The sequence below is a fragment of the Perissodus microlepis genome, chromosome 9 (assembly GCF_051167445.1).
Source record: "Perissodus microlepis isolate ML-2025 ecotype Zambia chromosome 9, ASM5116744v1, whole genome shotgun sequence".
Classification (NCBI taxonomy): Eukaryota; Metazoa; Chordata; class Actinopteri; order Cichliformes; family Cichlidae; genus Perissodus; species Perissodus microlepis.
Window position 1 is genome coordinate 14,538,704 of NC_140469.1, and position 23,682 is coordinate 14,562,385.

Consider the following 23,682-nt stretch of genomic DNA (forward strand, 5'->3'; position numbering starts at 1 on the left):
TCTCGCGTGAATTGCAGTGACAATATTATAAAATTCCATGGGAAGGGCAGGACATATTACTGTATGATTTTCACCGCACTTTTGTAAAGGTAAACACCCACAGAGAACTGAATACACTACATATATCTGATTTTAATTCCATATAAGCATATTTCACAAAGATTCATGTTTTAAAGACCGGACTTATACTTTGACAACGTGACCTGAATGCGATGTGTCAGAATTAAGTTGTTATCTGTCGCCTCTAACTAACTTTTAGCGAAACTTGTAACTTTGCTATCAATGTAAATCCGCTGCTTTTTACGGAAATGCATGAAGTGTATGAAACAGCACGCTAATACCCACGTGCACTATTATGGTAACTTCTCTAAACGTCAAGAAATGACGTAACGTCCGGTTACTTGATGGTGGCGTCCAGGGCTGCGAAAGCTACGAAGGTTGTTCTGTGGCAGTCTGTCTGTAACCTGTCAAATGTTCACGCATGTTGGTAAGCCAAAACACCTGTAAAGACTACCTGTTTTTCTTTCCTTTCCTTTAGAAAAAATAAAATATTACGGTCACTGTCATGTCCACTAAGTCCATCTATGTGTTGATGTATCTTTGAAATTACTGTATGCGCCTCTGTATGTTTACCACAGATTACAAGCACAAATGTTTGTGATCAGAACTACATTAATACGCTAGATATGCAGTTAGAACCGGTCTACAAACACTTCCTTTGATTTCCTTTGTACGCTGTGGTAACATAGGTAAGCAGTCTTTTTGTTAACCTAGCAAATCGACTTCTTAGTACTAGGTATGAGTAATGATATATTTGCATCTGTTGCTTCATCTTTGTTTTACATAATTTTGGCATCATGCTTGCGCTGACAACCCCTCACACCCGAGTGGACATAGCAAGTTTGTAAACATAAAAATGAATCAGCATTAGCCTCCTGGTTGTGTGCACTAAGTCCTTGCTGAGACACACGATCAGAGCAGCCATGGTCTACTGTGAAAATTGTTAATTATAAAATGTCATGTAGTTATAAACACAGTGCAAAAATGACCTCTTTTCTGTATGGATTTTCTAGCATGCCCTGTGAAGTGAAGCCTCGGTTTGTGGTCCTGTATGGGTCTCAGAAGGGCCAAGCCCAGTCCATAGCAGAAGGGATAGCCGAGGAGGCGGAGGAGCATGGGCTGGTTGCCGATCTCAGCTGCTTGAATGAGAACGAGAAGGTACATTCTAGCTTTCATTTATGTAGCGATCTTAGTCGTGTGTTGTGATGTACTTTTCCCAATTAATGAAGATATTGTCCCTTTCTTCTTTTCTTTATTAGCATCTGTATAAAGGGAATTTTTACCATAAAGGCACCAGTTTAGGAATGGTAGAAAAAGATTAACACATGAAGGCTCTAACACCATAAAAGCATAAATATCAACAACAATTAACAACATAAATATGTCAATAAAACAAATACAATCACTTTAGGTGAAGTACATATCTGTATAAAGTAAAATATTTACCAAGTCTCCCTCAGTTCAGCGATAGTTTAAAAAAGTTTAATAAAAGAAAAATGATACCAAACAACACATCAACAACATTTTAATAAATATGATGCTGACTGATGGTTGTGTTTCTCTCGTCATTCACATAACTGGTTCCAGTACAATTTGGAGAAGGAGAGTGCCCCAGTGGTCTTTGTTGTTTCTACTACTGGAGATGGGGAACCGCCGGATAATGCTTTAAAATTTTTAAAGCGCATCAAGAGGAAGACCCTCTCCACTGATCACTATAAGCACCTTTCTTATGCACTTTTAGGTAAATTCTTTTATAAGGGTCTGTGGTAACGCTCCTTGTAGGTCATCTATCCGTATGGGAGTTTAATTTGAAAAACATGTTTGTATATATCATCACGATGCAGAGCATTGCGCTGTTTACTTTCTGAACAGTTGCTGGAGAGTCTCAATCTGTTTCCCTCTGTCTGCTCCAGCTTTAGGAGACACAAATTATGCAAATTTCTGCAACTGTGGCAAGACCATTGAGCGCCGTCTACAAGAACTCGGAGCCAAGCAATTCTATGCTACGGGTTATGCAGATGATGGTATAGGGTAAGTTTTGCAGAGAAAGAAAATGTAAACATCCAACTTTCAGAGCACATGCAGACACATTAAACCCATATTGGTTTTCTTTTGTTTATGCTGCTGTCATTTGTGAACTTTGTTCTCTCTAGGCTGGAGTTGGTTGTGGATCCCTGGCTTGGGGGACTGTGGAAAGCCATCAAAGAATCCTTATCAAAAATGGCTTCTGTTGGGACAGCTCACTTGAAAGAGAGCCCAGAGGATTCAACCAAAGAAACTCCAGATTCATCAGTTCCAGATGTCCAACTGAACCTCCTAAGCATCGCTGACCAGCAGAACTGCGAGTCAGTCAGAGCATCTGTACCCGCAGACTCCAAATTTGCATCTGTTGCTTCATCTTCAGTTTCTGCCGCTTCTGATCTCAAGCCAGCTTCTCCTGCGGGGAGCCCTGGGTTGGCATCCCAGTCTGGTGACGCTGCCAGAGTTTCCACATCAGCATCAAAAACACACACAGAGGAAACTGGAGTTCCCCACATTGCACTGGCACACTCACTGTCATGCTCCGTGCCACCGCTATCGGAGTCCTCGCTCAATGTTCCTGCTCTGCCTCCTACCTATCTAGATGTTTCTCTTCAGGAGGTGGACACTATGGAAGAGGTGATGAATGTTCTTGCTGCTAGAACTTGGATTTAGCCCATGTATCCTCCTTCACTGGCCACTAATTTTTTATTTATATTTTTCTTTAGATTGTGGGGCCATTAAACAAAGAGGCTCTTCATCAGGTGCCTATATCCAAGGCAGTTCAACTGACCAGTGGAGATGCAGTGAAGACAGCACTTCTCCTGGAACTGGAGATCTCTGTAAGCATGAGAAAAGATGCTCATTTAAATGAAGCTTTAATTAACCCCCAGTAAAGATTTAGATTGCAAGTTCAGTGTTGTAAGTTTCCTTTTTTCCATTCTCAGGCTTACCCAGTGTTGGCTTATCAACCAGGGGATTCCTTTGATGTGTTCTGCCCAAACAGGGCCGCAGACGTGGACCACATGCTCCACAGGCTGGGCCTTCACAGTCAAAGGAACCACCATGTCAATATTTCGCTGCAAAAAGACACTACGAAAAAAGGTAATACTACAACTGGTACGCTCTTGAAAATAACACACAATATGGACCCCATTAAGCTCATCCTTTTAATTTTCCTTCTTCCCCTCTTAAAGGTGCCCAGGTGCCACCCTACATCCCACAGAATGTTTCTCTCCTGTTTTTGCTCACATGGTGTCTGGAGATCAGAAGTGTTCCCAAGAAGGTACCATTTTCCCTATATTGCTTTGCAGCTACTTGCTGCATAAACAAAGTCACTTTTTCATGTGACAATCTGCTTGTTATTTTACTGTCTTAGCATAATAAAGGGAATGTGTCTTTCTGACACCGCTACTGCACATTGTTTTTATTTGTTGTGTCAAAGCTGGGAGAAAAATGTGTCGAGTAGTGTGAGTCAGCAGCGGGTCTGGACCCAGAAGTTTTGCAGGTGTTTGTATAGTTTGGTTTAATACGCTCAGGCAAGGCTGGATTTACTAAGTCCTGGTCCAAAGCTGAAATAATCATTTAACCTCCGTGATCCCTCTGTTGAAACGTTAAAATTAAGTTCACATTTGGTGCGTGAAAATGTCAAATTGCCAAAGTGTTGAGCTTTCGTCAGTCTGTGAGCTGTGGCTGGCGATGTGGCCTGCAGTAGTTTCCTCTGATTCCTTAAATGTGATTCATTAAAAACTGTTAATGGTGAAGTTATTATTTTCACATCATCTTGTTATTTTGATTGTTGTTGTTTTTTAAATTAGAGAGCTTAAGTGATTATTTAATGAAAAACAAAGAGGAAAAGTGAAAAGAAAATTCCATCTGGCTTGAGCTGTATCAGTTATTTACTCTTCACTACACACTTGCAGAAAACATGACAGTATATGGTAATAACCCTAAAGCTCTGATAAGCACGTCATTGTAAATACTGGTCTGAATCCAGTGCTCGATACCCTTTGAAACGAATAGTTATGTCTATAACTTCTGTTCCCTGAAGGAGAGGAACGAGGTACAACACATAAGTATGGGATATCACGCCCTCGTGTGTCCTGGCTGAAGAAACCTTTAATCACGCCTTTAAGGCAGATGACGTGTGATGACACGCGCACGGCCCCGCCTGCACATATAGCCGCTGTCATCACAGTCATCCCTCAGTTCGATAGCCGCTCTTCACCGAGCCAAACTGCTCAGTGGGGCCACCTTGTGTTGTACCTCGTTCCTCTCCTTCAGGGAACAGAAGTTATAGACATAACTATTCGTTCCCTTTCAGTCGATTCACTCGGTACAACACATAAGTATGGGACATATATACACGCCCCACAGAGCAGCCACCGAACTGGAATCGGACCACCACATCCTTAGTGAGTGGTAGACCCAGCAGAAAGGACAGCATGAGCCACCGAAGGGGCTGTAACGTCCAACCGATAAAACCGCACAAAAGTGTGCGGTGATGCCCAACTAGCTGCCGCACAAATATCAGCTACAGGCACCCCTTTAAAAAGAGCCCATGAGGTTGCCATCCCCCTGGTGGAATGAGCTCTCACCCCGTGGGGCAAAGCAAGACCACTGGTGCCGTATGCCAGTGAGATAGCTTCTATAATCCAGTGGGACAGCCTCTGTTTCGACAGAGCTCTACCTCTATTTGGATTAGCGAAGCAGACAAACAGCTGGTCACATAAACGCACATTCTGAGTGCGCTCAATGTAGGTGCGTAGCACACGCACTGGACAAAGAGAATGCATCCTCCTCTGCTCCTCAGATGCAAAAGGAGGGGAGCAAAAACTCAGCAACTCAAACTCCATTGAGCTAGAAGATGCAGGCATGATCTTGGGATAATAGGCAGCATTTGGACGCAATACGACCTTGTGGCCATCAGAAGAGAACTGTGTGCAGGAGGGATGCACAGAGAGCGCATGAAGGTCACCCACTCGCTTTGCAGAAGCCAAAGCGAGAAGTAATGCAGTCTTATATGAAAGACATTTCATATCCACAGACTCAATGGGTTCAAACGGGGGGCTACAAAGGGCCTCCAGCACCAAAGACAAGTCCCAAGCAGGGACACTGGACTTAAGCACGGGCCTCAGCCGGCAAACTCCTTTCAGAAAACGTATGGCGAGGGGATGCGCACCTAGTGTCACCCCGTCAAAGCCAATATGACAAGCAGATATAGCTGCCAAATAAACCTTAATTGTCGAAAATGAAAGGCCCTTATCCAGCAGCTCCTGCAGGAATGTCAAAACATCCATAATAGAGCACTGAAATGGGAGAGTGTGGCGGTCCTGGCACCATTGCTCGAAGGCTCGCCATTTGTAAGCGTACAAGCCTCTAGTAGATGAGGCCCTAGCGCTCTGAATTGTCGCTATCACACTAGGTGGCAAACCCTTAGCAATCAAGTTTAACCTCTCAGCAGGTAAGCATGAAGGCGCCACAGATCTGGGCGCGGATGAAACACTTCTCCTCCCGCCTGAGAGAGGAGATCCCTGCGGAGAGGAAGCTGCCAAGGACTTGCTGCTAGCAGGCTGATTATCTCTGCATACCACGACCTTGTGGGCCACCAAGGGGCCACTGGAATCAGAGAGAGGGAATGCCGACGCACTCTCTCTAGAACTGGAGATATCATTTCCACTGGGGGAAATGCATACAGGAGCACGTCTGGCCATTGGTGCGCTAGTGCGTCCAAGCCCAAGGGTGCATCGTGGTCGATTATGGAGAAGAACAGGGGGCAGTGAGTATTTACCCTGGAAGCAAAAAGATCTATTTGCACCTTGCCAAATAGGTCCCAAATCTGAGCCACTATTAAAGGGTGTAACCTCCATTCTCTCACCAGAGGACCCCCCCTGGAGAGAAGGTCCGGCCCCAGGTTCAGGTGGCCCGGGACATGGGTGGCTCTTAGAGACAGAAAATGAACACTGCACCATAACAGCAGAGATCGAGACAGGTTCAACAGGGGAAGAGAGCGTGTTCCTCCCTGCCTGTTTATGTAAGACACCACTGTTGAATTGTCCGTCCTGACTAAGACATGCTGGCCCTCCAGGACTGGACGAAAATGCTTTAGAGCTAAGAACACTGCTAACAGCTCTAAGTGGTTGATGTGCAGCTGGCGCTGGGTTGCGGACCAGATCCCTCTCACTGATGCACCCTCGCACAGCGCTCCCCACCCTCTTAGGGAAGCATCTGTGGACACCACCTTGCGAAACAACACCCTCCCAATCCGAGAGCCCTGATGCAGCAGCCCGGGCTCCCTCCAAGGATGGAGAGCTAGCATGCAAGACGCGGTTACCGTCAGCCTCCTCCGGAGGTGAAGCGATGCACACAAACGGTGAGAGAGAGTCCAGCGTTGAAACGCTCTAATTTTTAACAGTCCAAGTGGCACTACGGCGATCATAGATGCCATCATGCCCAACAAGCTTAATATCGTCTGGAAACGCAGTCTGCGTCCCAGCTGAAACTGAGCAAGGCAGCGATGAAACGCGGCCACTCTGTGCTCCGACAAACGTGCGCGGCTGGAAAGCGAGCATATTTCCAAACCGAGAAAAGTAATCTGCTGACTCGGGATTAGCGAGCTCCTTTGAAAGTTCACAGAGAACCCCAGTGTCTGAATGTGTGACAGAACCAGCGACAGCTGTGTCTCCGCCTGCTCTCTGGAGCAAGCTACGAGAGCCCAGTCGTCTAGGTAGGCTAAGATGCGGATTCCTCTCTCTCTGAGGGGCGCTAGCGCTGCCTCGGCACATTTCGTAAAGGTGCGAGGAGCGAGCGACAGCCCGAACGGCAGCACTAGGTATTCGTAGGCTACGCCCTCGAATGCAAACCTCAGAAATTGCCTGTGTTTCGGGTGTATAACCACATGAAAATAAGCATCTGTTAGATCGATTGTTGCAAACCAATCTCCCGGGCCGACCGCATTCAAGAGCTGTCTGAGTGTTAGCATCTTGAACCTGTACGTTCGTAGGTACGTGTTCAAGACTCGCAGGTCGAGGATGGGACGAAGCCCTCCCCCTTTTTTCGGAACAACAAAATAACGGCTGTACCAACCTTTGTCTGTCTCCGAAGCGGGGACCACTCGTATTGCCCTTTTCTGCAATAGCACCTTTATTTCCTCTCTGAGTATCATGGCCGCCTCGGTGTTGACAGTCGTGTTTACGACTCTTTGGAAACGGGGCGGCTTGACCCGGAACTGCAACCGGTAACCCATGGCAACGGTTCGCAGCACCCACGGAGAGGGGGCGCAAGCGCGCCACTGAGGGAAGTGAGCAGCCAGCCGGCTGACCTGCAGCACCGTCGGCGGGGCGTTGTCGCCCCCCAGTGTGTCTGCAGGGGACTGCATCACCTGCCTGACCTGGCTCATTCTGCCTGCAGGCTGAGCATTTGTGATTGTTTGAGAATAAACAACACTCTTTATTGATTGTAACATGGAAACATGTACATTTATACATTTTGTTGGAGGCACCTTTTCTGGGGCACAACAATGAAAAACAGCGGGAACACTCGATGTGGTCACCTGAACATTTAACACACCTGAACAGGGAGTTACCTGAGGCATTTTGTGTGCAGGGGTTTTGTGCTTGGGAGACAGTGTTAGGAAAGTGCAGCGCCTTCTGGGGCTGACAACCTGAACAGAACTTAAGCGGCACCTCTTGTGCGGCAACAGAGGGGTAAAAACAGCGTCTCCCTGCTGCTGGACCCCCTCTCCACTCGAAACCACAGCTAGGAGGGCTGAGGCTTCTTCCTCCTGGGCGTCGGGTCCCGCTGGGGGCCCGAGGGTGGGCCTTTGCCCCAGGCCAACTGGCGTGGAGCTCGGGCTGGAGGATGTGCTCTCGCTGGCGGCACACCCACTTCAGCAGTGGGCGCCGGTCTCTTGCCAGTCGGCAGAGGAGCGGCGGGCCTGTGAGAGCTAGCTGCGGGCTTGGGCTTGGGCTGACGTCTGGGGACGATGTCGCGCAGAGCTTCCGTCTGCTTCTTCCTCAGATCGAATCTAGCCTGAATGGCTTCAAGTGAATGTCCGAATAACCCAGCCGCAGACACTGGTGCGTCCAGATATACAGCTCTGTCCCTATCCGGGACATCAGAGAGGGTCAGCCACAGGTGCCTCTGCGCCACTACTGTCGAAGCCATCCCTCTGCCCAGGGAGAGCGCTGCACAGCGAGACGCACGGAGGATGTAATCTGTGGCGACTCTGACCTCGTTAAGAAGAGGTGCCAGTGGGCTGTCATCAGGAACCAGCGATCCGAGCTCCGTCAGGCACAGTGCCTGGTACGTCTGGAGCATGGTGACAGAGCTCATGGCACGAGCAGTGCCGGCCTGAGCTCTATAAATCTTCTCCAGCTGCGAAGCAGAGAATCTGCAGTGCTTGGACGGCAGAGTTGCGGGGCCGCCGACACCATGGTTATGGGACGGGGCCAGATAAGCAGCCAGAGACGGCTCCATAGGGGGTGGGTTAGCTAAGCCAGCCCCCTCGGCGCCGTCCAATTCCATGTACTGTCCATAGCTGGGCACCGTGACGCGGGTAGACAGAGGTTTGTCCCATGATGCTGTTAGCTCGCAGAGAAAGTCTGGGAACATGGGAAGGCAGTTTTTGGCCGTTGCGGGCTCCGGTGGGAGGAAAAACCCCGCGAACCGCGACGGCTTCTGAGCTGGCGGAGGAGAGGGCCAGTCCACCTGCAGCTTCTCAGCAGCACGGCGAAACAGGGAGAAAAGAGAGGTGTCATCGTGGCCGACCGGCACAGCAGCGGCGGTACATTGGGCCGACAATGAGCTCTCCTGCTCATCCTCCGACAAACCATGGATGTCCAGGCCGATGTCCAGCACGTCATCATCGTCCTGGGGAGCGCTGGCGGGCTTCAACCCAGGCTGAAGCCCGTCAGCGCTCCTGCATGGTTCCGGCTCGTCATCGGCTAACCCGTCAACATATTCCATGTGGTCAGCCCAGCTAATTGCGGGGACATCGACCGGAAAATCCTCGTCTTCGGACTCGGACGAAGCCGGGGCTCCAGACTCGGAAAGGAGAGGGTCATGCCGTGTGACAGCCGAGCGTCCCAGCACTTTTTCCACAAACGTCACCCGTCTTTCCAGGGTCGAGCGCCGGAGCTGGCGACAAAACGCACAGGCTTCGGGCTCCGTCAACGCTCTCCTAGCATGGACGATCCCCAGGCAGACAGGGCAGGCATCGTGCTGGTCGCTGTCGTGCAAAGAGAAACCGCATCCCTGAGGACAGGGGCAAACAGAAGATTTCTGCTTTGCTCGCTTCGGTTTGGAGTCCATTCCAAAACACAAAGCAAAACGCTGCACGGGAAAACTTGAAATTAGCGCTCCGTGGGCAGCCTACACACCAACTGCGCGGTGGAGGCTAACACCAACAGGGGCAGTTAAGCTAAGTTCAAGTCGGCAGACAACGGAGCTAACTAGCAGCAGCTAGCTAGCCCAACTCAGCAGAGGTGTTCTCAGCGAGGTGAAGAGCGTAAGAACTGAGGGATGACTGCGATGACAGCGGCTATATGTGCAGGCGGGGCCGTGCGCGTGTCATCACACGTCATCTGCCTTAAAGGCGTGATTAAAGGTTTCTTCAGCCAGGACACGCGAGGGCGTGATATCCCATACTTATGTGTTGTACCGAGTGAATCGACTGAAAGGGAACCCTTAAATCGCACAACATTTAAAACACAATTTATATTTAATGATACACGCACACTACAGGTTTGTATTTATTTAAAAAGGTTACATTTTCTGGGAGTAGCGGTGGTTGGTATTGTCACCTCACAGCAAGAAGGTCTTGGGTCTGAGTTTGCATGCTCGCTCTCCAGGTACTCCAGCTTCCTCCCACAGTGTAAAGGCATCTAAAGAGATTTTAGGTTATCTGATGATTCTAAACTGACTGTAGGTGTTATGTGTTAGCCCTGCAACAGACTGGCAACTAGCAGCCCCGCCTCTTCCTTTTGATATCTGGCATAGGCTCCACTGCTCCATCTTGCAACCCAGAATAGGATAAATGGAAGAAAAAAGACAGATGGGTTACTTTTTCTTGTTAAGCATTTCAAAATATCTGACACGCTTATAAAACCCTCTGCAATAAAAAGTTGCTTTGTCATAATCATGAATTAAGTTAGCAAGCCATTATATATTGAATTCTGCTTGGATTTTATTTAAAGACTCTTTTTGAACTGCACCCAAAAAATTGATAAAGTGTCAGAAAGATGTAGAACATCGAAACGTTAACGGTTTCACGCAGTTCAGTTCCCTCAGAAGTCTTCATAGACGTTTTGTTCACAGCTTCCTCTATTAAATTCCTGCACAGCAATAGATTTTTTTTTCCTGCCACTGTGTTATTTGAAGACTTACAAGACAGTAAATGTTTTATTTTACAACACCTGCCTGTGTAATGCAGGCACTTCAGCTGTTTCACTAAAGCCAGGATCGGGAAAGATAATAACCTCTGGTTCTTTGGCAATGAGACTTCCCAGTCTTATGTGTAGCAGCATCAAACACAGGCAGATATAGCTGTACATCCTGATTCTCCAATTCTGCTGAGAAAAATGTTACACTCGATCCAGTGCATTGAAGAACGTGCCACAAATCTTTGCATACATGCAGTCAACGCTGTAATGAATCACTGAGATTATACAGAGCACTTCTTGACAAATACTTAAAGTTCACATTACAGCATCTGATTGATTCATGGTTGCAGACTAAATTTTAAGCAGAAGCATTTTAATGTTTCTTTGTGATCCCTTTAATCTTTTTATTTTAATTGCTGCCTACAATAAAAATAACAAGCAGTTACTAATGAAACGAATGAAATGCCGATTAAACTGCATGTCCTCTGCAAATGTAACTGGGTAATTGATTGCATTAATCGATTTTTAGGACTTTGTTTGAGAATTAAAAGATTGCTTCTTCGCATCTGCTAGTTTCTCAGTCGTCTTAAAGGCCTTTTCCCCCCCTCTTTTTTATAAAAAAAAAAAAGAAAATTATAATTTTGTAGTGGAAGAAATGGCTTTGTGCATATTAAAATAGCTGTGCTACATAATGGGGTTGGAGTCAGGGTCTACCTGTTTAGATTTCAGACTTTGTGTACAGTGTGGCTGGCTCTCCTTTTTGTAAAAGTCACGACCATTGTGGCTGACGGAGGTGCAGAACAGCTTCGGGTGACAGCGCATCTGATTTCTGTGTCTCTGTCAGGCGTTTCTGCGAGCTCTGGTGGAGCATACAGGGGACAGCGTGCAGAGGAGGAGACTGCAGGAGCTCTGCAGTAAACAAGGTGCTGCAGACTACAACCTGTATGTGAGAGACCCGAGCCTCAGCGTTTTGGAGCTTCTTACAGCCTTCCCATCCTGCTCACCTCCTTTCAGCCTCCTTATAGGTCAGACTCCCTGCTGTTAGCTCACTCAGAAAATTTCCGTTTTTTTCCACCAACTAACAGAGCGTATAATCATCATTGATAAAGTGATCTTTTCCAGGTTTTAATGGGGAATCTGAAAGCCTCTCTAAAATACACAGTGTGATAAAAATCACAGTTTTAGACATAATTTTGTCCAATTATCATAGATAAGTGTATTTTATATTTTGGATTTTTCCAGTGTCTTCAAAAAAATCATTGCATTTTTTTTCAAACTTGCATGTTTAATTAAAACAAGTTTTCAATTTGCTTTAAGGAAATGGAGAATTACAATGATTGACGTGAGAGTGGGATTTTGACTGCACCCGCACTAAGTGTCAGTGGAATTATTTGTTTGAGAACTATTTATTTCACTTTTAATAACACCTCGTGTTATTGTCGCGCCTGCCTTCTGTCTTTTGTGATTCAGAGTTTGTCTGACTGGATCATTTTCATCCAGCAGGGGTCACTGTAGCCTTAGTAAAGCCCTGTTCTGTGAGCACAGGCTCATGGTTGATTTGGTCAGAGCATTTAATTATACCTAATAGTCAGAGAGAGGGCATCAAGAGGCTCCCCAAAGGGTCAACGCTCACTTCCTCGTCTCATTTTAAAATCTGCAGCTCCAATATTGTTTTGTTTCCTGTTTTTTGTAAATATAACGATATAGATCAAGTCAAGATATATATTTTGAAGTTTATCCATGATCTCGCATTGTGCTAATAATATTGATGATTTTTTCCCCTGCTGTCTGCCACCTATCGTCTCCTTTTTTTTGACCCTTGGTGTGAACTGTTGGTAAGAAACTAACATTTTCCTTTCAGCTCATTAAGATAGTTGGCTGGTCATTCATTCAGTATAGATCTAATAAGCTTTGACTGAAACTTAGCAGACAGTGAAATTAGTTGGCTAGAGCTTCATATACAAGTTGAGCTGTCCTCTAAAACAGCTGTGTCACAGCTCCTGGCCTACCCCAATGTCAGCTATTTTAGGCCTACTTGCCAACCACAGCACCTTTTACTCTGGTGAACTGATGCAGAAATTGGCAACGGGGACAATCGTGCCCTCGTGAAGAATGCGGCGTTGCAGACCCCTCAGGGCAGCAGCTGTTATTTGGTATACTGGTAAACCACTGAGCTTTGCAAGGACACGAATGCACAGGGTCAGTTTGGATCATAGGTTAATGGTAAACTCTGACTCAGGGTGTCGCTGTTAAAGTACACTGCTGTATTTTTGCAGTGTTCTTGGTTCATTACCTCAACTGAAGGGGAGGCATTTGCTGATTAGGGTTTAGGCTGATTTACACTAAGTGTAAATAATGAGGAGAGATGTCTCTGGACCCACATGTCTTTGGCCAAGTGCAGGCTGGTTACAAAAGTAGATGCTGGGTCTAAATTGAGAAAGATGCCCACTTTTCAGAGCCAGATGTCGTGTTGATAGTTCATTGATTCGTACAGAGTGTTAGATAAAAACTTTGGGGTCAAAGCCCCTGGGAACTGAATGCTGTCCATGAGCATCTTTTTCAATTACTTTACAGCAGACCTCAAATGAAATCGTACCAAGGTGCAGTTTTCTTTTCTATTCTTTTACTTTTTTGCTGGACTTAAACTTGCAGAATAAAATAATCCTCACTAAAGTAAAGTAAAGGGAATATGTCTGTATCCCAAGAGGTTATTGGCCCTTCTGTTTTGAGGAAAAGCATTAAATTTAAAATGAAATTTCCTGGTCACAGAGAACGGATTGCATATCACTTCTATTCCCACTTTATTCACTTAAGTCGCAATAAAAACGCCACAGAAAATGTTTAAATGGTTTCGGAAAACCATGAGCTAGCAGGTCCTTCGTTCAGAAATAACTTGAAATTAGCATTTGCAGGCTATTAAAAACTGCAAAAACCTTCTTGAGGAGAATTTCACTTAACGCCTTAATGCTAACAACTTCTCTAATTCCATGCACAGCCAAAGAAACTCTCCATAAATCTCGAGAAGTATATACTTTTATGTGCAACCACATTTCTATCTCATTTATTCTACTAAAATGGTACCTCTGCATATAAATTGCAGCACAGAGACTTTTGAGATGAAATAGATTATATTGTTGTGCACTATGATCGATGATACCGCTGAAAACATAGTGGGGATCTTGGGACTATGCTTTTTTTTTTTTCTTAAGCCTTTTTTGGATTACATATTTAAAAATGTATCTTTGAGCCACTGACTGCGACAAAAAAGCTTTGCATTCAGAGGGTTTTAAAAGTGATCCATCCTCTGTATCTACCACCAGTATCATTGCAGCGCACTGATGCGAGATGATGGATTGATTGTCCTCTGATTCAGACATGTGCTGTCACTCTGTGATAGAAAGGCAACAACTCAAGCTCTGCACAGCTGTGGAGGATAGCGCTAACATACACGATACACCCTCTGATGGAGAGGTGTACACTTGCACCGACTGAAAGGATCCTCAGATATTTCGCATGTGAGGATTTGTCCCATTAAGCAGCAACTCACTGTTGGTTTTTGAGAAACTTTAAAAACAGGAACGATTTATTTATCCATTCTGGTGCAGCTTAGCTCTAATTATCTCTAAAGATTTATTTACAGATGATTCACTGTGGGTTGTATCTCCAGTACATGCATATTGATTACAACAAAACAAGGCCGTCCTGTAATCTTGGCTCACCTTGTGATACGTTAATACATTTTAAGCCTCTAAGTCTGAAACATTTGGACTTCTTTCAGAATATAAGTCCTCTTTGCTCCGGCTAGTTTTAATATTATGAGTCGTGCTGGATATTGGAGGCATCTCAAAGAGAAATACAAGACACTGCTATTTCTCTGACTTCAAATATATAACAAGGAATCTCTTTATTGAGTATATTTATGCAGCTTTTCAAATACTGACATGCAAAACTGCACTTTCAGTTAAATTTACATCAAAGAAAAGAATATGTTTTCCCCATAAAATACTCTTTTTAACCTAATCTTCCAGGTTTTCTTTACACATCTGATTTTCTGTGATAGTGGAAATAATTTAATGCTTCACTAAGATGGCAGGTCATGAAACAATTAGATTTCTTCAGCCACAGACATACTTACACATTCACGGGTACATCTTTCAAACTGCTCGCTCATGGATATATGTAATAAGCCAATCACGTGGCAGCAGCTCACTACCTTCAGACATTTAGACATCATCAAGACAACCTGCTAACGGTCAACCCGATCACCAGAATGGGGAAGAAAAGTGATTTAAGTGACTTTGAACGTGACACGGTTTTTGGTGCCACACTGGCTGCTCCGAGTATTTCAGAAACTGCTGATCTACTGGAATTTTCCCACACAGCCGTCTCTAGGGTTTACAGAGTATGGTCCAAATATGAGAAATTATCCAGTGAGCGTCCGTTCTCTGGGTGAAAAGGCCTTGTTGATGACAGAAGTCAGAGGAGAATAGCCAGACTGCTTCGAGTTGATAGGACGGCAACAGTAACTCAAAAGACCACTCAGAACAACCAAAGCATGCAGAGGAGCAACTCTGGATCGACAACATGTTGAACCTTGACGCAGATGGGCTATAGCGGCAGAAGACCACACTGGCTGCCACTTCTGGGAGCTAAGAACAAGAAACTGAGGGTGCGGTTTTCAGGCTCCCCAAAATTGGGCAATGAAAATTGAAAAAACATTGCCTGGTTTGATGAATCTTAATTTCTGCTGCAGCATTCGGATTTAATTTAGTGTAAACGACATGAAAGTATAGATCCATCTTGCCTTTGGGGTGCTGGTTACCCTACTGGAGGTGTTGTAGTGGTGTGGGGGATATTTTCTTGGCACACTTTGGACCCCTAAGCACCAACTGAGCATTGTTTGAACAGCACAGCCTACCTGAGTATTGTTGCTGAACATGTCTGTCCCTTTATGAACACAGTGTACCCATCTTCTTATTGTTGCTCCAGCAGGATAACACAATGTTACAAACTCAAATCATCCCAAACTGGGCTCCCAAACATGACAACGACTTCACTGTGCTCACTGTACTTAAAGTGGTTAAAAACCCAATCGCAACCAAGTATTAAATATCTTTATTTTCTTAGGAAATGTATTAAAAAACATGTGCATTGCTTTTATTTAGTTTATTTTATTAGCCAACTGTTCTTTACTGTCTAAAACTGATGTTAGCCCCTGGCCCTGTTTTTATTTTTCAGTTTTGTTGGTCTTTTCAGTGTCTGAGGGTATGTGGATAAATTATTAGTAGCTAACTGCTGTTTCAGCAAAGCCTTTGCGTTTGTTTAAAATATCTCAGCGCAAAGAGATGAAATGGACGTCAAAGTGCGGAGCTGTCTCTCTGAAACCTCTGAGCTGTTTAGATGTCAGAGAAATCCAGAAAGAGAGGAGAGAGCAGATTTAGACCAGCTGTTTGTTTCTCTGGCAATTTAGCAGAAAAATGTGTTATTGTACAGCCTCAGCTGGTACATATAGTGGTGCTTTACTTGTCCGGCTTCATTTATCACCGAGATACAAATAAAATGTAGCGAGTGCACAGCAAGCACGTCGCACAACTCTCAATCTCTCTCTCTGCCAGTGTCTAATCAGTGGTGCTGGGCACTGGATAGAGAATGGCATATCTTGTTGCTGTCAGGTAAAAAGTTATCTCAAACTCTTAAAAAAAGTTTTCCCAATGTATCTGACACCTCCTCGCATATACAATGTGTGCGACATATTACCCAAAAGAGGGCACCTTCATGGCTGGCATTGAAATAAGGTCTGCATAAGCAATCTGTTTCCTACTGGCTCCACATCTGGACACTTGGGATTCTATAACCCTGAGTTTGTAATTTCATAAATATAGAAGTGTGTCCTAGAAACAAGACTGTAACCTGGGTGGGGGTTACTGACGATAGATTGGTAGGTAGGACGTTTCAATGGACCGAAATGACTTTCACATAATTCGTCTCCTCTCTGTGGTGATTGACTATGTAACCAAATCTTAGCAAGACAGCGCGGTGATTGACATTTGTGCTTGCCTTTCAGAGCATTTGCCAAAACTGCAACCCCGGCCTTATTCAGCAGCCAGGTAAGGTGACGGAAAATTACACTGAAGAATACGCTTTGTACTGTAGAGCTGCACAAGTGTGCTTTGTCACCCACCCAAGTATGTCTGTTTTATTCTAAGTGGTCTTGGAAGCCTAAATCTTTAAACGCTAGCTGGTGTTTTGTTTCTGCACAACAGAACTATCCTGTTTGGTTTGGGGCTGGATTAATGCTGAACAGTTTTGTTGGGGGGTGGGGTGTGTGTGTGTGGTGGTGGTGCGTCAAGTAAATATGGTATCCTGATTTCATATACATTTTACATGGCTGTGCATGAATACTGCGTTACACAAGTATAATAGAAATCCATTTGTTTGTGTGTGTGTGTGTGTGTGTGTGTGTGTGTTGTTTGGTCTCATAGCTGCCTAACCTTGTTTTGAAAGTCTTGTTGCTGTTTTATTCCTACGCATGCATCATGATATATATCGCTGAATGCCCAGGTTTGTTTATTAGGCATCGCTGGACAAGAGAGTTTGAGTTTGCATGATAAAATATTGATTTTGCTCTGTTGGCAGCTGGGAAATGCAACAGCATCCACTGGAGATCTGCTATTTTGCCAATCCCTCCACGGGGTGGATTGAGCTTTCAAATTATCGGACATTAAGAGCGTTAAGGAGAGGGAGTGGGAGTTAATAACATGAGAGAGAAGCTCTGTTAACTTAATAAAATCTGGCATTAATATAAAATCAGATTTGTTGAGGTACTTAGAAAGAACTTTAAAAAGTAATAGTCATTTGAATTGTGTAGGGTGACAAATTAAAGGAAAAACCTGAACACTTGTACCTACAGCAAGGGCGTCCAGGGGCGTGCTATGTTGCGTGCAGAGCATTGTGTTGGCTATGAGTGACCACCTCTAGTGAAGAAATATTTCTTTCCTGGTATGGGTTGTTTCTTGCAGCATGACAGTTCTCTCTTCCTTGGGGCACAAGGGGACATAGAGCATGAAAATTATATGAATCATATGGTGTGGCCTTTGTAGCCGCAATATTTCAAGCCAGATATACACCTTTTGGAAGATTTTGGGTTCAGCGTGTTAGATGCAGTCTCCATCACCAAATGTGGGAGTATCTTTGGAAGAAGTGTGTTTCATCTCTCCAGTAGAGTTTCTGAGAATTCGTGCCATGGCACAGCGAAGCTCTTCTGGTGGCAATTGGCAGCGTGACACTTTAGTAAGACACTTTATGTAAGTTTTTCGTATCTGTGTGAAGCTTGTTTTGGACTCCTTTTGCCAGACGTGCACATTATGTGGTATATATTAGTTTGAATGGCTGTTTGTAGATTTCATTGATAGGAAGAAACTGCATAAATGAACGGACTTTAAATATTGCATAGACTTTAGCTAGCTGTGCTTAGTTTAAATAGGCCAAGTGTTCCTTCTTTTTTCCTCACTTAGCTAGTCATTGATTTGCGCTCCCTTTTAAGCTAGTGCCCATTAGGTTTGCTTTGAGACTCTGTCAGTGCGCCCCAGGGCGGCTGTGGCTACAATGTAGCTTGCCATCACCAGTGTGTGAATGTGTGTGTGAATGGGTGGATGATTGTGTATAGTGTAAAGCGCTTTGGGGTCCTTAGGACCAAGTAAAGCGCTATACAAATACAGACCATTTACCATTCATGTTGAACAGCAACATCTAACGCAATGTCAAAACTTCTCTGCTCCTCTCATTAGTCTCTCCCTTAGCTGCTTGTGTGTGTGTGCGCGCGAAGAGAGATGGGAAACGGACAGGAGAGAGTGGCTGTAGTTTATCAGATGGTGCAGAGACATTAGAGACCTGCATTATTGATGCTGTGGTCAATAGAGGTCTCCAGTGGCCCACAGGAACCGGAGAGCGAAGGATAAGAGTGTGCGAGAGTGCTCTAGCCGACAGTGAATAGAGGGGCATCTTTATCGAGGCAAATAAGACAGAAGCTTTTATTCTTCGAGAAGCAGAAATTACATTCTGGTTTGATTTTAAGAAAATATGTACACATACGTGTTTATTAGGAGGCTAATACACAGTATGATGTCAATCTCAAGCGTAGGATCCAAAAAAACACTACTAGATACAGTGGGTGAAAGCTCTGTGAGGCTTCCTCCAAACTGAGTCATTTTACCACTTGTTGTGCCTGAGATATCACTAAACAGCTGAAATTGTTCAAAATGGGTAGCTGTAAGTAACGGCCATGCTGAAGTAATTGGCCTAATATAATCTTTCCCAATTTTCTGCTCTCCCTGTGCCGCTCTGTGTTTCACTCTGTTTTCACTTCCTCCCTGCTTGTCACTGTCTGTATGCCTTGCACACACACTCTCACATGCTGATGTTTCCCCCCTGTCTCTGCCTTTTTCCATCTAAAACCATCTGTGGTGCCATCTCTGCAGCTCTCGTCTTAGACACCCAGGAAAGCTTCATTTTGTCTTCAACGTGGTAGAGATCCCAGCATGCTCCAGCCGGCCCGCGGGGAGGCGAGGCTTGTGTACTGGCTGGCTGTTTGACCTCATCAATCCTGGCCTGGTTTTCCATGGGAAGGCTGATTCGTCCAGCAGCCCAGCGCTGCCAAAGGTAATGAGTAGCCTGGGGTAAAAAAAAGCTGAAAGTAGATTGTGCACATTTGTGGTCTTGGCTGATAAATTTCTAAGTGCTCATATTTGCTGGTACAAGCGCTGTAGGAGTTGCAAGAAAACGCTCATAGGGTGAGAAAAAATAGATGTACCCTTCTGGCTAGGTTGAAATCTTGCTACACTTTACTGGGCCTTACTTTGTCTTTGTTTCGATTTTTCCAGTAAAATAGCAAAAGAGGTTGACTGCCCCATTCTCCTTCTAGTATTACAGTTCAAGAGGTACTAGAAGGGGTGGAAAGCAACAGTTGAAACGGCTTGAAATTGTGCTGTGCTGGGCGTTAGGGATTCAGACAGCTTCCACTACGTGTTTTATGTCCCTCTGAAAACTCTGCTTTACTAGCTCAGACATGTAAAGAGAGTGAGCTTTGAGCCAGTTGTGTGTGGTTAATTAAAGTAAAGTAGTTTAACTTAGAGGAAGCAGTCTTCCCTACCACATACCCTATGGATTTCAATTGCAGCTCATGAGTTTTCTCATTAGTATATCTTAGAGTAAGAAGTAGATCAATGAATCGATTGGCAAGCCCACAGCTGCTCCTTGGCATTGTTGTAATTACTCTAATTATTGTAAATGCGCTCTAATATCCTTTGATGCTAGATCCATGTGAGTTTGAGACCCAACGCGTCTTTTCGGCTTCCCCCTGATCCATCAGTGCCCTTCATTATGGTTGGCCCAGGCACCGGAGTCGCTCCATTCATCGGCTTCCTCCAGCAAAGGTACGCTTATGTTTTTTTTAAGCACACAATAGAATATCAGCTTGCAACACAAGTGACTTTTTTCCCCAAATAAGAGGCTCATTGCATATTTTGAGATCTCCCATTTTGGAAATGTTTCCGTCAAGAGGATTCAAGCGCATGTAATAATGCACTTGAATCGGCGCCAAAACTCGCAGCTGAAGTGGGTCAGCGAAATGTCCGTGTCAAGCATCGGGTTATGTGCTGATTTGTGCGAAGTGTCGCACACATATTTCCAGCTGAAATTACGCAGCCTTTAATGAATATTCACAATGTTGAAGTGATGTTAAGTGCTCATCATCTGTGCATATTTTCTAGTAATCTGCAGAGACAATTAAATGAGACCCTTCTCAAAGCCGGTAAAAAGACCACGTCATGTACATCACATAAGCCGTAATAAATCTAGCAGCGAGGGCTGCGATCACGTCAGGGATTATGTCAGGTGTTTTACTTATCTCTCCAGGAATAAATGACACTTTCTCTGATGCACAAATTTATGACTTCTGTAATAAAGGGCCAAGAGTTAAAGCAGCACGTGGAGTGATATTGATTTCAAAGTAAATTCTCCAGTAGGTGGTGGTCATGTTGGAGCAAATCATTGCTTGTAATTGCCAAAGAGGTGATTGAAGGATATTGACTGTTAGCTTAGTAGGCAGTAGTTCTCTCCAGCTAGTTAAACCATCGCTGCGCTGTACGTCTGTGATTGAAGAGTGCTCTCAATTAGAGGAAAACGTGACATTTTGTTTAATTGTCTGAATTGATGGCTAAATCGAGATTGCGAGAAGATGACCTGTCAGAAGGATTTAATGTGATCCGGGCTGATGGCTGTGTGTTGAACCAGGCTTATAGCCACCATGAATTGTCAGAAAGCGCAGTAAGCCTTTTTAGTCAGACTGACATGTCTAACTCTTGGGTGGCTTTGTGTAAATGAGGTTGTGCCCCAGTCAACTCCAATTGTCTCTAAATCCCCCGGATGTCTGCTCTGTAGTGGTGGGTGGTGTCCGCGCGTGATTGCTCTGAGAGGTGACACGGCACCGGCTGAAGTGATGGCAGCGGTGGATTGTCTGCCGCAAAGATTCAGGGAAAGATGAGTGGTCATCTGGGGTGATGCTTTGCTAGTGCCTGTGGGATGGAGCGATGAAGATAGCACGTTTTCTGACTGACCTGGTCGCAGCACTCACAGGCAGGCTCTTCTTCTTCTTAATGATAAAGGCTCAGCCAGAGGGACAGTGCTCTGATGTAAGGCACTGATATGAACATATTAGTCTTACTTTCATCCTTACAGCTGAGGCCAAATATTGCTCTCCAAAATGTAAATCTATAAAAATTCACATTCGAGTGTTTTATTACAGCAGCGGACGAGAATTTTGATTGATTTTTGCAAGGCTGCGTGTTCATAATGCGCAGCCTCCTAATCAAATATGTCCTTAAAGTTCAGTTTAAAGACTTGTTTTTTTTTTTTTTGTATTGTTATTTTTCTTTTCTTTTTTTATATCACGCAGCTCTTGACTGTTCCAGCATAAGCCCATGTGAATCAATTCATCCCAGCTGTCTCGACAGTCGCTTCTCCTCGTCTGCGTCTCTCATCTTCTCCCCTGCCAGCTGCGTATTCTGCTTGAGGATTGTAAAAACCTGTCGCGGTGCGCGGCATTGTGCACAATCTATCTTGAGATTCCAAACAAAGCCTCGGCGGCTGACGCTGCACTCTGATAGGAGATAACAATCACCAGTTTGTCAACGGGACGCCGTATCTGCCTCGAGGCCTGAGAAGGGCCCTGTTAGCAACAAAACAACACGGGGACACTTCGATCTTCCTACCTCTCCCCTCGTTCGCCCCCACTGTTAATCGATGGCTGTTTTCAAAAGTACTTTGTACGAGTTTGTAACACTGGTAACAAGTAGAAGAAGAGTCTCTAAAGGTCAGAGGCTCACTTGGTGGTACCAGGAGATTTTAATAAGGGCCTCCAGTAGTCTGGTATTGATTGCTGTTGTGTTCGTGGAAGGATTTTATGGCAAATGTGATTTTCAGCGTCTTTCAGTTTAGCTGGGAGCAGTGGCAGTTAAACAAATATTGTATTTTAAGTGAGTGGTTTGCCTTAATCCTCTTAGAAGCCATAACATAACAAGTTTTTCTTTTGGAGTGGAAAAAAAAGAATCTTTTTTTCTCAGTTTTAGGTGCACCAGTAGGCATATTTGGTACATTCATTACAACAATTTGTATTAAAGTTTGTGTTTTTGTGTGAGCAAATATTTAGCTTCCATTTATCAGTTCAAACAGAAAGCTGACAACAATTAGGCAGCTTAAGCATCTTGCTTCCGTATTATGAAAACATTTTGAATTCATCACTTTGGATGTATATAGTAATTCTGCAATGCAATTTCAGTGATTAAGTCTCAAGTTGTTGTTGTTTTTTGGCTCTTTGTATTTTTAGAATGTAAAAAGGCACTCAGTGCCACTCGCATTGAGCTGCAAAGATGAAAATGAAAGATATGAGATAATTGTGATGTTTACCAGGCCTTAACCTCAGCTTCCCTTGCAGTTTCCCCTCCTGCTGATCAACTGAATGGCGCTGAAAGGCAACCGCCTCTGATTTCGACCCCAAATGGAGTGCTCTGTAGATGCTGCATTCCCCTGGGATTTTATTGCAGGCTGTTATAGTGTGGGTATGTGGTGTGATGTGATTTGTATTCAGGGAAAGGCGCCGGTGTGGTCTACTCAGAATGGAATCCAGGTTTTTCATATTGGTATTGATCCCTTTAGGGCAGGCGGCGAGAGGAGAGACGAGCCCACTAAAATGAGTTTACTTGAGGCTGTTTGCAGATCAGAAGAATCTCGTCCAGGATGCTAATGGACGGGATCTGAGCGTTCAGATGAAGTCAGCCAGACAGCTCTGTTACCCGGTCTCAGTCGCAAAGTTCAAACAAATGTATTCCCTGAATCTTTCTTACTTACTGGTCAACTTTACATTTAATTAATGAGAGCTAAGCTTTTAGTATTCGCAGTCACACTTGCGCATTGATTTGTTTTTGCCTATGGCTAATTAGTGTAGCGCTACAACAAAACAATTGATTAATCTCTTCATTATTTTTAAAAAAAAATGTAATGAATCTGGTAATTCAGTCTATAAAATGTCAGAAAATACAACCTCATTTCCAGAATAACCTGGGATGCTGTGTTAAATGTAAATAAAAACAGAAAGCAATGATTTGCAAGTCATTTAAACCTTTATTTGGTTCAGTGTACTGCAGAGACTGCACAGATGCCAGCAACATGCTTCAAAACATGAGATGGAGGAAATGAAATTCAGAGATGTGTTATGCTAAATAGACACTTCATAAACATTTCATTCCCCAATAAGTAACTGGCAACACTTTAGTTAAATGAGTGGCAATGAATAGAAACTCCTATGGAGATGTTTATTTATTGATTTTGCTTTTCCCAAAGTAAAGAGAAGGAGGGTATGACTGCTCTTTGGAAGACTTTGTGGGCAAATAATTCAGCAATTTCAGGATAAAAAAATGTATTATTATGTAGAATCTGGGAACTCCATCACCTGTGGTACATCATATCAGTAAAATCACAGTATACAGGGAGCAATCAGTCATGATTTTTCTGTTCTTCAGGAACAGTTTTGAAGACACGTCTCTGTTGTGAAACTCACCGCGTGGGCCCAACAAGACTTTTGTCAGTGTCAGTTTATCACAGAATCCAGGATTGCAAGTTAAATCTGTGTCTTCCAAGGGAAATCCATACATAAACAAGATTTAGAAAT

At 44.4% G+C, this 23,682-nt stretch overlaps 1 protein-coding gene across 2 annotated transcripts in view; it reads left to right on the forward strand.

The window, feature by feature from the left end:
- Positions 1 to 17: 17 nt before the first annotated feature.
- Positions 18 to 23,682, forward strand: part of mtrr (5-methyltetrahydrofolate-homocysteine methyltransferase reductase) — a 33,709-nt gene continuing 10,044 nt past the window's right edge. Inside the window, exons 1-12 of one of the 2 annotated variants that reach the window (XM_084939168.1) lie at positions 18 to 89; positions 1,074 to 1,218; positions 1,648 to 1,801; positions 1,974 to 2,091; positions 2,214 to 2,718; positions 2,808 to 2,921; positions 3,027 to 3,183; positions 3,276 to 3,364; positions 11,305 to 11,485; positions 16,525 to 16,567; positions 18,938 to 19,118; positions 19,773 to 19,891. In XM_084939168.1, the coding sequence (XP_084795294.1) occupies positions 1,075 to 1,218; positions 1,648 to 1,801; positions 1,974 to 2,091; positions 2,214 to 2,718; positions 2,808 to 2,921; positions 3,027 to 3,183; positions 3,276 to 3,364; positions 11,305 to 11,485; positions 16,525 to 16,567; positions 18,938 to 19,118; positions 19,773 to 19,891 (1,805 nt within the window). In that variant the 5' untranslated portion in view covers positions 18 to 89; position 1,074. Of the gene's footprint in view, positions 90 to 375; positions 488 to 1,073; positions 1,219 to 1,647; positions 1,802 to 1,973; positions 2,092 to 2,213; positions 2,719 to 2,807; positions 2,922 to 3,026; positions 3,184 to 3,275; positions 3,365 to 11,304; positions 11,486 to 16,524; positions 16,568 to 18,937; positions 19,119 to 19,772; positions 19,892 to 23,682 lie in introns of those variants that run through there. The other variant, XM_084939167.1, reaches the window with a different exon arrangement.